General features: G+C 50.7%; 1 protein-coding gene and 1 pseudogene across 1 annotated transcript; both read right to left on the bottom strand.

Annotated features, from left to right (window-relative positions):
* Positions 1-7281: 7281 nt before the first annotated feature.
* Positions 7282-11055, bottom strand: LOC101429658 (general transcription factor II-I pseudogene; annotated as a pseudogene).
* LOC101430113 (saoe class I histocompatibility antigen, A alpha chain-like) lies at positions 7282-13292 on the bottom strand. Its single transcript, XM_012526483.4, has 7 exons — positions 13134-13292; positions 12734-13003; positions 12283-12558; positions 11445-11720; positions 11224-11331; positions 10165-10212; positions 7282-10000 (listed from the first exon to the last, which is right to left on the bottom strand). The coding sequence occupies exons 1-5, from the start codon at positions 13195-13197 to the stop codon at positions 11225-11227; spliced, it is 993 nt and encodes a 330-aa protein (XP_012381937.1). The 5' UTR covers positions 13198-13292; the 3' UTR covers positions 7282-10000; positions 10165-10212; position 11224.
* Positions 13293-13692: the final 400 nt, after the last annotated feature.

The raw sequence follows: 13692 nt of genomic DNA, 5'->3' as shown, positions 1-13692 counted from the left end.
GCTCCTGGGGAAACAACCCCAGAGGATGAAGTGCTCGACAAGGTCACCAGCCAGTGCTAGCAGTGGGCCAACCAGGGGATTTTTCACTGTAATGTGTATTTCCTTTCATCTCCACTTGTCCCCTCCCCCTTGGATAAAACAGCACACAAGTTAGAAAGTTGGTTGAAGGCTGCTTTCCACCCTGTGTCATACCGCCCTCTGGAGGCGAGCAGAGGTAATGCCCACGTCTCCCCCATCTCCACTGCCCCCACTGCCCCTTCCTCTTAGGTCTAACTGAAAGCCTCCTGCCCTGGCAGCTGGGGAGAGAGGAGACACCATCTAATTGTCACCACAGACCCAAGAGCTTCCTTTTCTGTGAGTTTAGTCTCGCTTACTAGGAATTTGGACTTAACTGGCTACCAATTTGTCTGCAGAGATGAAATGAAGACTTCCATGAGTCCAGAGCCCATTTCTCTGACCTTGTTAAAGAGATCCACACCCTCCACAGGAAAATACTCAACTCCCAGAGATGATGGGAACGTTCTCAGTGCAGGGGAAGGGCCACAGCCCACCACATTCCTGTCAGCTGCCCTTCTGCTCTCTACCAACTCCAAGTATTCCCACCTCCCACCCCAGTAAGCTTTCCCTCAGTGATCCCCTCTCCTGGGGCATCCCCTCCACTCCCCAAGGGCAGGCCCTGTGTGCCTGATACTGACCTTGGAGGGAGGTGCACCTCTCTCCCCAGACCCCAGAAGGCTTCTCCCATGTCTTCACACTGCACCCAGCACCTGCTACACTGCCGATGCCCATAAAGAACACATCACAGCTCTCTCTATTTCCACTTCCCTCACACAACTTGGTGTTCTACCTGCAAAGAGATTCAGGCAAAGAGCTGGGGCATTGGGAGCTCCATTCCAGCCCATCAGGACCACATCTGCACAAGAGCCCCAGAGCCCAGCTGCTTGGGTTCTCTGTTCTGACTCTTGTTAGAGTGAAACAGACCACATTATTGAAACTTTTGCCCCCACAACATCTTCAGATATCAAATGAGAAGAATAATAGCACCTACCCCATAGTAGCTGTGAGGACTAAATGAATTCATTGAGAACAGTCCTGTCATGTAGTAAGTGCTCAATTAAATATTAGTTACTGGCATAGCTGTTATCATTCACAAACATCCATCGAGCCATTGTTTTATTCCCAGCACTGTGCCAGAATCTTTATTGAATTGAATAAATATTGTCCCACTTTCAAAATATAGCTTTTACTTTTCAATTGCTTTGTAATTTAGACCCTCCTCCTCCTCATTCTGATAGAGACCCTTATGTCGGTCCTTCCCAATTGACGTGCAGACAACCTGGGGAGCTTGTTAAAGGCAGGTGCCGATTCTTGAGGTCTGGGTGGGCCGCAAAGCTTATTTCTAACAAGCTACTGGGTGATGCTAGGAAGCTGCTCTGGGCCTGGGCCACAATTTGTGATGCAAGATGTTGAAGCACCATCTGGCGGTCAGGTAGAAGAGTGGTCACCCTCTGTCCTCGAGAGACAGATGGGGAAACTGAGTAAAGGGGACCGGGCCAAGGGCAGGCCTCTGCCCCCACACTTATTCTCACCTGCTCCAGGCCCTCACCTGTCCTAGGGCACTCACCTGCTCTCCATGTTTTGCATCCTGCCAGCTCTCCTGAGGCTGCTCGCTCTCCCCCCTAGAGCAGGGGCCTTAATCATTTTGTTCCACAGACCCTTTCCCTCGTCCACACTACACTGTGTACTATTTAATAAATACATAACACCCGACCAGCACGTCCCCACAAGAAGAATGTGTTTTTGAATTTCAATTCAAGCTCAAGGACCCTGGTTAAGGACCCCTGCCCTGAGGGCTCCCTGGACCCGCAGAGCAGTCCGAGTCTGGCCCTGGCCAAGGACAGGCCATCGGGGAGGGGTGCTGGGTGAAAGCGGGGTTTCCCCACAGCCCCCTGAACAGCGAGGGCCTCTCTCCGGGGTTCCCCTGCAAGTGGGGATGTGGCCGGAAAGCAGCGGTGGGGCAGGGGCAGGGGCTGAAAGCGAGGGGGGCAGCCCGGGAGGCCCTGAGGGGGCGTGGGCAGCACTGAGCACGTCCTGTCTGGTGGGCGCCACCTGGCCCTAGACGGGAGACCTTCCTGGATTCCCAGACTCGCGCGCCGATCTCCATGGCTTTCTCGGCCAAGCCTTTTCCTCCTTAACTCGGGAAGGAAGGTTCCTGGTACCTGAAAGGCTGGGGCACAGGGAGCCTCAGTACCGGCCCTGGGGTCCAGGGGAAGGGGCAGCGGCGCAGTCAGAGCAGCCCGGGGTTTTGATTTGATTTTATCCTCCCGCATGCTCCACCTTGTCTGCTCCTCCAGTGGAGAAGCAGGGGCAGGCTTGGCTGGCCTAGGGCACAGCACAGCCGGGCGCCACCAGTTTTAGGGGGAAAATCTAAAATAAAAAACTCTTCAAATAATCGACATGGGAAAATCAGGACTCTTAGGCTGGCACTAAATTTACAGCCGAGGCTGCTCCTCTCAACGTCCACTGTGGCTGCATCACTGAGCAGGACTTGGGCCTCCTCCCCTGCTGGACCCAGGCCCCTCCTGATCTGATTCTTCCAGGCCACTTCTCTAGGGCCACAGAGAGTGTGATAAAGTGAGTGACCAGACTTTGTGCATGTCACGTGTGGAGTGAAAGCCTTGGGCTAGTGGCTCTATGGGGACAATTGGGGGGCTGCTGAGGGGGGACCCTGTCACTGTGACCAGGACTTCCCTGGTGACAGTGGAGCAAGCACCAGAACCCATCATCCTGTGAAATGAGGCTTTACTCAGGTCTGGCTAACTCCTAAATGTTTATTATTCCTGTTATTATCTGGACACAGGAGCAGGCTGCTGCTAAAACACCTTGACAAAGCACCTTACGAATCACATCAGAGTGACGGCTCCCTTCCCTGCCCTATGGCTCTAGCTCTCTCTCCTTTCAAGGTAGATCCTCATTCTCTCATCCTCCTGCCCAGCCCCTAAAGAAACCTGCCTTCACCAGCAGCCCAGGTTCCCACACAGAAGATTCTACTCATCTTGGCTGTGGAGGCTTCACTCCTGAAGCCCAGGATCTGGGGTTTTGAAGGCAGCCAAGCCCTCATCCTCGTGAGCTTCCTTACAAAACCGTACTGCGAATGGCTGTGACCTGAGCAATCACCCTGAGTGACCTGCTGGTAAGAGGGGGCCTTGCTGTAAAGAAGCCAGAGGCTCTTCTTCTGTCCTCCAGTGAAGTGGGCGGAAGGACCATGTCTGCGCCAGAGGGAAGCAGAGGGTTCTGGTGGTCCTACCAGAAGTAGCCCCTTCTCTGACTGGTGGACCGCAGTGATGTTTGGGTCTCCTGTCACTTCTGAGCCCGTATCTAATAATCTGTGAAATGTCTGATCATTTTCTTTTCCCCAATGCACAGTTACTCTGGTAAAAGGCCATTGATCTCCTTGGGGACAGGCGGGAGGATGATGAACAGTATACATTTTGGTCAGTTTAACAAGATTCTTCCCCAGGGAGACCTGGCCTCCTCCTCATTCAAGGGGCTCTGGGTCTGTAAACTGTTTCAAGTCTGGGAATTGATTAAGGGGCCGTGATACTCTGTGTCTGTAATTTGAGTTAGGGTTTCATTCACTCGACCTGGAACTCTTCTGTTTATACAGATCCAGAAGAAATTTCATAGACTGCCCATCTATTTCACTTCTAGGTGCCCCATGATGCATTAGCCAATGCCATAACTCTATGTGACTCAGATTATTTTGAGTGCTTTTTTGAATCGGCCTTTCATTGCAGTAGTCGCATCCACCTTGACTTTGGTGATTAACTGCCAATACTTGATTTTTTCAGACTGACATCTGATCATTCCCATAATGTTTAAGGATTTTAATTCCATCACAGACCTCCCTACAGTAATATCTAGACTACAGAGAAGAGCATTCACAGAGCTCTTCAGGGAAGGTTGAGTTAGTCTTACAAATTTACTCCTCATGGTCCTGGTTAATGATGTGTCCCCTGGACAGTTCTGGGGTGGGTGGACAGCTCTCAAATGGTAAATCCATTCTAGCATTCCAATCTCCCTAAGCCTTTCAATTCCCTCTTCTACTATGTATCAGGGCAAATCGGCATCTCAACCTCAGACATGCTAGGCCATTTGTTGGCCCATTTTCAATTACCCACCCAAAAAAACTGTTAGAGCCCTTTCTAACTATTTGACCTACAGTGTTGAATCCAGAATTTCTGCTTTAGTGGGCCCATATCAGTAAATTCAGCCTGATCCAACTTTATATTCCTTTCCCCATTATCCCACACCTCTAGTATCCATACCCACACAAATTTCCCTGATTTCTGTCTATATAAGTTGGAAAACTCATGCAGTTCTTTCCATATATACTGTACTTTCTCATGGGTCACACTTTGTATTTCATCTTTGGGAGTTTGTTGTGATTTTAATCTAGTAATAGGTCTGGAAGACAAGAGAGGTGGTGGAGGTGGGTAAGGAGAAGGATTAGAAATACCTTGCAAGGTCCTGATCTCAGAGCATCCCCTTTCATTTTCTTTTGGTGAGACAGGACTCATCTCTTAGGCAGGGGTAGGAAGGCAGTTTGCTCAGGGCAGACTGGAGGCTAGGCAGTGCATGCTGGAGTTTGGTTGGCATGTGCTTCAGGGCTGGGAGGAGGTCCAGACTTCCTGGGGCAGGCTGGAGGCTGGATGACACAATGTCGACAAGGTGTGGTCTTGACAGGGCAGGCCAGAGCAGGCTTATTTGGTAAAGTCTCAGCAGAATTCAGGGTTCCAAGGCCTCCATCATTATTATCATCATCCCATATGTCTCCATCCCAATCTCTGTATTCCACTCTTTTCCAATCAATGCCTTCACTTTAACTGCAGAAACCCTGTGGAGTTGAGATTTTAGTTTCCTTTGTAATTCCCCTACTCATACAGTGAGAGCCTGAGTTTGGTTCTCAGATATTCCAAGCCTGTGGCTATAGGAGACAAGATTTTCTTTTGGAGCACATGTAGAAAATTTTCCCATCATTCATGTGGCATTTAAGTTTCAAATTTGAAGGCTTTGACTCATCTCTTTCTTTTGTAACAATATCCAGAGTATCTAGGAGGAGTCAGCCAACATCATTACACTGTTTGACTCCACAAAACTCTGTTAAGGTGTTGGAAACACTCTCACCCAGATCCTTGCTTCTTATAGGTGTGGAAGTAGGGGAATCCAGTGATGCTATTTTGTGTACCTCAACTGCCAACATGTGCCATGGACTGTTAACAGCCTCTTTCTTGTTGGAAAGGGAGTCATCCATGCACTTAAGTCAAATGAGAGTAAAGAGTCAATTGCAGAACTCCTAGACACCTCAGATACGCCATGTTCCAGACTCTGTTCCTCAAGAACCACTCCTGGCACCAAGCTGTATTAGTCAGGGTTCTCTAGGGAAACAGAATCAACAGGAGATATCTGTCAACAGCATGCAATTTTATAAGAGTCTCTCATACAGCTGTGGGGATGCATAAGTCCAGGTTCTGCAGGCAGGCTACAGCCAGGGGCAGCAATGGAAGTCCAATGAAGGTTCTTGATCAGTTCTCAGAGATGTTGGCTGTCCAAAGATGAGCTGGGAAATTCTCTCTCAATCTTGGAATCACTTCCCTTTTTAAGGCATTCAACGATTGGGTTAAGCGTCACACATTGTTGATGGCGATCTCCCTGATTGATGTAACTGTACTCAGCTATCTATGATTTACCACTGCAATGAAGTCAATGGTGACTAAGTCCATAAATGCCCTTCTTTACAGTTAGCCCAGTGCTTGCTTGACCAAACAATTGGGCACAATTACCTAGCTGAGTTGACACAACAGTCTAACCATCACAAAAGGTATATAAAAATGTTTGGATATTCATTGGGTATTGTCATAGTAGGTGGTATTACAGATGACAACTGAGGGAGTACTGAGTTCCTAGCTGGGGGAGTGCTGTCACATTCCCCAATGGAATAGCAACAATCACCAAAGTGCAAGGGCAAAGACCAGTGAAGAAGGATGGTCCAATGATGGGTCCTTGATACTGATGACTATTTTTATGAGACAGTGTGCTTGAAATTTCAACTAGGTCTAGAGCTGCAGGGTGCCCCCAAAAGTCACCTCCTGAGAGTCTCCATGCTGCTCAAATGTGGCCACTCTCTAAACCAAACTCAGCATGTGAATGGATTGTGTTTCCCCTAATGTGGGACATGACTCCCAGGGATGAGCCTCCTTGGCACTGAGGGATTTCTACCAACCACCAGATGGTGATGTAACTAGAAAAAAGATCTTGAATAAAAGGGGAAAATGGTAAAGACACATGAGTTTATATGGCTAATGGACTTCAAAATGAGTGAGGATGTCATCAGAGGGGTCATGCTTACACAACTCTCAGCAGGATCCCAGAGATGGCCAAAGTAGATACAACCCTAGGTGCTGGTGCTCCTGTGGACTACAGAGACTCATAGGTTCTAACAGTCATGGCAGATAGGTCTGGTGCCTTGCCAGTGGGCTCTACTTTGGAATTTGTGCTCCCGAGTGTGATGGAGTTGGACTCAGTTGTGACCTTTCTACATGTCTCTTTTGTCACTTTTGCTGAAACTGTAGTTGGCGCTGGAGTTGGTATATACTCAGGAGACTTGCATCTCTAGACTGGCCATGTGCCAGCTGGGCCCAGAGCCTCAGCAGAGTTGTAACACCTACTCTCTGGTTCATTGGACTTACCCTGGTCAGCTAACAGGGAGATGAAGATGGTCAACCACCATACCAGGGAACGGAGAGTGTCTACAGCTGCAAGCAGGAGAATCGCATCCATCAGCCACAGGTATTCTAAGATAGAAGCTATTGTAACTCTAGGAATGGAAGAATTTGTATCATTGATGTGGAGGCAGTGGCCACAGGAGTTGCTGAGGGCAGGGAAAGGAAAGAAGCAGTGTGATGTGGGGGTATTTTCAGAAACTTGAGTTGTCCTGAATGATATTGAAGGGACAGATGCAAGCCATTGTATATCCTGGGATAACCCACTGAATGGACTGGGGAAAGTATAAACTACAATGTAAACTCTAACCCATGTTATGTAGCAGTGCTCCAGAATGTATTCACCAAATGCAATGAATGTGCCACAATGATGAAAGAGGTTGTGGATGTGGGAGGAATGTGGGCAGGTGGGGTTTGGGGTATATGGGAACCTCATATTTTGTATTGTAACATTTTTTTTGATCTATGTATCTTTAAAAAAGAGACAATTAAATAAAAATTTAAAAATTATCCAAAAAAAGATTTATTTATTTATTTCTAGCCACCCCTCTCATTTTTTATGTTTGCTGAGTGCTTATTTTCATTTTAGGAGGCACAAGGAACCAAACCAGGACCACCCATGGGAGGGAGATGCCTAATCCCTTGGGCCACATCCATATCCCTCTGATCTTTTATTTCCTTCTAATTACAACTATTTATTGAGAATTTATTCTTAGTCCTGAGATACAAAACATCTATAATAACAATCTCATGACACCCCACCACTGGTTTTTGTTTTCCTTGTTAAAAAACAGCCCAGAGATTCCAGGATTCCAGATGGGACGGGCACCAGAGGAGAACTCTGCATTCCTCCTTCTACTTCTACCCTCCCCTTCTAAAAATTAATTAATTTTTAAATTACAGACATTGACATTGTAGATTTACAGAAAAACCATACAGAAAATACAGTTTCCATATACTTCCTTTCACCCCACCCCCAATTTGTGAAGCAGGCACATGTTGACAGCAGTCATGCCATAAGCTAAATGCCCACCAACAGAGGACTGGTTAAATAAAACACAGGAGATTCAGCAAATTGATACCTGTGCCCCTCAGCATGTTGTCTCAGAGCAGGTCCCCGCTGGAGAGGTGCTCTAAGTGTGTGGTGATGCGAGACACGGTGCCCTTGGCCGACCCCGGGGCCCCCGAGATAACCGCGCGCAGTAGTCGCGCGGCGGCCGCCATGGTCGCAGGAAGAGGCCCTGGGCGCGCAGACAACTGGGCTCTGGGCTCGGCGGGCGCGCTCACTAGCTCCGCGGTTCCGAGCTGGCGGGAGCGCCGTGTTGCCAGGAGGCGCGCCTGGGCTCCCTCTGGTCTTTTAATGACAAATTTAACTTGATTGCCCACTTGAATGCTTTTTTCCAGTCTTGGAATTCCATACCATGAGGGACTTCTAAAAGGAGTGTTTTCTGGTACACGTTCCACATGGAAATAATTGGAATGTGCCTCAAATTTCTGGTAAGGTACAGCCTTGGCTTCAGTATTCCCCAAGTCTTCAAAAATTTTTTTAAATTTTTTTTTGCAGAAAATTTGATGTACCATCTTTTCTAATTTCATGACCCTGACATACACTTCTTCCTTTACTACTGATGCTGGTTTATCAAGTTATAAAGCTTCATGTATTGAATTCAGAAATACATGCTTCTTAATCACAAAATGAATGCCTCCCTTTGCAAGTATTAATAATATCTTATTGTGAGGAAGTCCATAAATAGAAGGCCATCTAAAAGGAATTCCTTCTACAAAAAGATCTCCAACATGTGACTGGAAAAGGAGATATGGGATCATCCCAGGACTTTTGGCTTTTATGACTTGAGCATGTTTTCTTTCAAACAACTCTTCAGCTTGCTTATGTCGACCAGTAATTTGAGCATTCCATTTCTCAAAGTTGAACTCCCTCATTTTCCGTTTTCCAGAATTGCAGTCTCAGTAACTGGGGACTGTGGTGGCTCACTGTCTTTTCATCTTCAATAGTCACATCAACCTCAGGATCCTCACCCGTTTCTGAAGCAACATGTTGGGTAGAACCTTCGGCTGCTGCTTCCATTTCTGTTCCATCATTGCCTTTGGAAGAGTGATGGCTTCCTTGGAGGTTGGAGTGAGAACAGTCAGGGGCTTCAGATTCTTCTTTATGGTCACAGCTGCCATGTGTAGGGAAATGCCAGAATCTTCTGTGGCTTCGGTCTTCACTTTGATGGGGCCACAACTTCCACATGGAGACCGTATTGACCTTTCACCAGCAGTTACCACCACAGGACCACCTAGATGTTTCTTAGGCTTTAGGAAAAGTCTCTTAATAAATGAAACCCCTGCTTTGTTCTCCAGGATCCATTTCAGGGTTGCAAGATCATATTTCTCAAGCTGTTTAAAGGCCGCTCCTTCAGGAACCCAGAACAACCATGACCAACTGGTCTCCTAACATCTTCTGTATGGAACGGGCACATCTGCTGATTTGCCAAAAGCTTTTTCACAGCAAAAGTAGAAACAGTCCTCAACTGTTCTGAGAGCCTTAATTTCTGCAGCATCTACACTTACCCCCTTTGTCTGGGTTGTAGATTTCATTTTGTGCATCTCTGTAGCCTTTTATTCTCCTTCAACAGGTATTTTACAGAATCTTTCTGAAAAACCATCCTGGTATTGACAGAAGCACGTCCTCTCTCACTCCCAACAAAAAACACGTCTGTGTCATCCTCTGCAAGGCTGACCACAAGGACCCAGAGCAGACATGAGGAAGGCACCACATCTTTCTCTCTTGAGACTCCTCATCGTCAACAGGCAGGGAGACCATGCTGCTTGGGCCAAGATCCCTGAGAGTAGCTGCCTAGCACTGGGGTTGGGGGTGGGTGCTGGGGGGCCAAAGGGAAGTGAGGGGGAGCAGGCAGGAAGCGAGGGGCAGCTGAGTGCACGATGAAGTACAACAGGGCTGCAGACACTCCACACCCAGCTCTCCTGAGCAGGACGGTCAGTTGGGGCAGGGAACACGGGTCAGTGAGGGGGAAGTGGGGGGCAGGGGGCAGGTTACCTCCCCATCCTCCAGTATACAACAGGAATGCAGACACACAGATGTCAGCTCCAGGAAGGAAAGTCTTCAAATCCCAAAAGAAGGGGGTCTTGAATTCATATGAGGGGTGTGAACAGCTCTTGAATCACTCTGTCCCCCACGAGGCAGCTTTGTCACGCTACAGAAGAAAACAATCAAGAGCACATTCAGGTCATCTCTGAAAATGCTGACGTCATGACCAGCCCTCCACAGACCTCATGTCCATGTCCGAGGAATTCCCAAGACCCAGGCATGTCCTCTTGGCCCATCCCCTTTTCCCTTTCAGGCCCTCCTTGGTCTCACCTCTAGAAGCCTTGAGAGACACATCAGAGCCCTGGGCACTGTCGCTGGCTGGAGAGGAACAAGCACAGGGTCTGGTCAGAGCCACAGGGAGATGTGAGTCAAGGAGTGATGAGGGCTTTTCGTCCTCCTGTCCTGCCTCTGGGCCTGATCCCTTCCCGCTTTGCACTGCTTTCACCATTTTCCTCTGCCATGTGGCTACGCAAGTAAACCTGGGAATTTATAATCTATACTGGGGAATTGTAGCTTGTAAATCAGCCCTCTTCTTCCCTTTTCATCACCTTCCTCACTACCTGGGACCCCTGTTCTGTCATTTTCTGTTATTTTTCTCTCACTTCTCTTCCCTCCCTACTTGAATAAATTACTGGCCTAACTCATCTGGTGTGCTCTTGAAATTCATTTCTGCAGCATAGCCAAGAACCTAGATTGAATCTGGTAACAACGGTATTGGGGAAACAGTTTGTAGTTGATAGAAGATTCCTAAACAGTTGTTTAAAAATAAATAAATATTGGATGGTTAAATAAATAAAAAAAAAAAGTAGTGATGAGGGGTGAGCTGCCCCAGGGGCTCCGTCTACACTCCCCAAAGCCTCAGGTCAGCCTTGCACCCTTCACACTACCTCCCCGCTTCATCCAGCACATACAAGGAGCCCAAGCATAGCTCCTTCCTTTTCCATCTGTGGAAGAAGAAATAATGAGTCCAGGACATGATGTCCTGAGAACTAGTCCTGGATCCAGGGAAGTTTCCAGAACCATGACTGCAGACCCGGGGCAGGATCAGGAAACACAAAGTGGGGGATGTATGGGCTGGACCTTCTGCCCTCCTGGAGGTCTGTCCTCAGTGGCCCCTTCCCTCTGACTGCTGCAGGCCTCCACGTCATCACTGGGGGACATTGTCCTACTTCTCTCACAGGTTTATAAAGTAAGTGTAGTAACAGGCCCAGACTGGATGGGCACGTGTATGAGGAGGGGTTTCACAGTACCAGGAAGGGGCAGGGCACACTGCTACCCGGGCTGGAAACCACCCTGGGAAAAGAAACCTCAGACCCACCCCTTCTCTACCTCAGGTCTTCCTCCTCCAGATCAGAACTCCAGCCACCACGAACACTCCAAGGATGACCAGGACAGCCACGATTCCCACAATGAAGCTGGGAGGCTGGGAAGGCGGCTCTGAAAAGGGGGGAAGGTCAGGGGATCTGACCCCAGGCTCAGCCCTGACCCTCTGGAGGAGCTCAGAAGGGCTCCTGCTTCCCTAGAAGAGGCTCCGACCTTGTCCCACTTACCCCATCTCAGGGTGAGGGGCTCAGGCAGCCCCTCATGCTGCACCTGGCATGTGTATCTCTCTTCTTCCCCAGAAGGCACCACCACAGCCGCCCACTTCTGGAAGTTTCCGTCCCCCGCAGGCCTGGTCTCCACAAACTCTGTGTCCTGGGTCTGGTCCTCCCCATCCCGCTGCCAGGTCAGCGTGATCTCCGCCGGGTAGAAGCCCAGGGCCCAGCATTTCAGGGTGACATGATGGTCAGAGAAGGGGTGGCGGGTCACGTGTGTCTTTGGGGGATCTGCAGGAAGGTCAGAAACTTCAGGAACATTCCATTTCTCTCCTGGTCATTCTAGCAGTGCTCACGTGAGCACCAGGAATGGACAGGGCAGTCTTGGTGGGCAGTGGAAGCCCCACACACCAGCCTGGACTCGGGGTTCTGTGATAAGTCTTATTCTTGGAAATTCTGGGGTCAGGTGAGACTGTCCAGTGCAGGAGGCCCCAGGTGTGTGATGTGAACAGGGACCTCTAGACCTGACCTAGTGGAGGCTGAGAGGCTCAGAAAAGCTGCAGGAACAAGGCCTGAGAATGTCCTGGTGGTCCCCAAGGCTGACCTGCTGCCCAGGTGCTTCAGGGATGGTCTCCTCCATCCCGGGGGAGGCTGGACCCTTCACTGTCCTGACAGAGGGCGGGGCCTCTGGGGGTAACTCAGGGTTCGGGGTCTGGACACCTGGGTCGACCCCGCCCCCCGGGCCCCAGGCAGGAGAGTGTTCCTGCATCTACTGGATTTCCCCCTCCCCGTGGACGCAGGTGGGGGCGCAGCCCAGCCCCTGGAGATTGGGGAGGGCCCCGGGCCCCTGTACCTGTGCGCAGCAGCGTTTCCTTCCCCCTCTCCAGGTATCTCTGCAGCCACTTCACACAGTACTCCTCCAGGTAGGCTTTCTCATACAGCGCAACACTGGCCTCCTCCCACTTGTGCTGGAGAATCTCAGGCACCGTGTCCGCCGCCGTCCAGGAGCGCAGGTCCTCGTTGAGGGCGATGTAGTCGGCGCCGTCGTAGGCGAACTGAATGTACCCGCGCAGGAGGCGCCCGTCGGGGCCCACGTCACAGCCGTACATCATCTGCAGGGTGTGAGAAACTGGCCCCTCTCCTGTAGTCAGCCTCGCCCACCTGTCCTACCACCGATCCGCCCACCTGCTCGCCCCAGCCCAGGCAATGACTGGTCCGGCCCCTTCTGGTCTAAATTGAAAACAAAAACGAGAACAAGTCCCTCCCGCGCTCCCGGGTCGGGGCCCCGGTCCCGCGTCGCTCACCGGCCTCTCTCTCGTTGTAGTAGCTGGGGAGGATCCTCAGGACCGCCTGCATATTCCGCGCGAGCTCCCTGGCCCTCCGCGTCTGCTCTCCCCAGTACTCGGGCCCCTCCTGCTCCATCCACGCCTCCCGCGGCTCCAACCTCGGACTCGCCGCGTCGCTGTCGAACCGCGCGCCCTGCGTGTCGTCCACGCAGCCCACGGCGAGGTAGTGGGTGTCTCCGCGCTCGGGCCGGGACACAGCAGTGCTGAAATACCTGAGGGAGTGGGGGCCTCGGGGGGGGGGCAGAAAAGGCGGTGGTCAGCGTGGGGGGTCAACGTGGGGGGATGCGGCTTGCGAGGTCCTGCGACCCCCAGATCCCCTCCCCCACCTCGGGGCAGCGCCTCCCGACCCCGCACTCACCCGCCCGGGTCGGGGTCAGGGCCAGGGCCCCCGAGAGCAGCAGGAGGAGGGTCCCCGGCGCCATGGACGGGTCCTGTGTCTGGCGGAACCTGAGCCCGGGTGGATCGTGGCGGGCTCTATATATGGGCCCCGGGGCCGGCGATTGGCTTCTCCAGAACCGGGCCCGCAATGGGAGGAAGCCTGGGGCCGCGTCACGAGGGTCGGGGCAGAAGGACCTGACTCCTGCTGGGAGAAGTGAAACTGCGGGGACCGGGGACTCCCCAACCCGCCCCACAGGCGAGACACAGAGCTGAGAGCGGGTCCTTGACTGGCCCGACCCCTCCCCTGCACCCAGCACTCTGTCAGCCCGTCAGTGAGGCCTGGTCCTGGCTTCACAGCTTACACATTAGTGAGGACCCGGACGAGATTTTGTTGGCCTCTACTGGTACTGACCATTCTAGAAATCAAAGTAGAATTTAGACTACTATTTCCTGTAGATGAGTACTTATACCAAAACTCATTACACATGGATAATTCACTCCAAAAGAAAACAATGTAATAAGGAGTGTGGATCAATTTA

This window comes from Dasypus novemcinctus, chromosome 22 (genome assembly GCF_030445035.2).
Source record: "Dasypus novemcinctus isolate mDasNov1 chromosome 22, mDasNov1.1.hap2, whole genome shotgun sequence".
Classification (NCBI taxonomy): domain Eukaryota; kingdom Metazoa; phylum Chordata; class Mammalia; order Cingulata; family Dasypodidae; genus Dasypus; species Dasypus novemcinctus.
This window is presented reverse-complemented; position numbering and strand designations above follow the sequence as displayed.

Bases quoted from the DNA above. Each gene is read 5' to 3' on its own strand.
- LOC101430113 (XM_012526483.4), bottom strand. From the start codon at position 13,197: ATGGCGCCGGGGACCCTCCTCCTGCTGCTCTCGGGGGCCCTGGCCCTG. The intron at 12,559-12,733 runs GTGAGCGACGCG...GAGAGGGGCCAG, and splicing joins CTACAACGAGAGAGAGGCCG to TTTCTCACACCCTGCAGATG. The intron at 11,332-11,444 runs GTAAGTGGGACA...CCCCCTTTTCAG, and splicing joins GCCCCTCACCCTGAGATGGG to AGCCGCCTTCCCAGCCTCCC.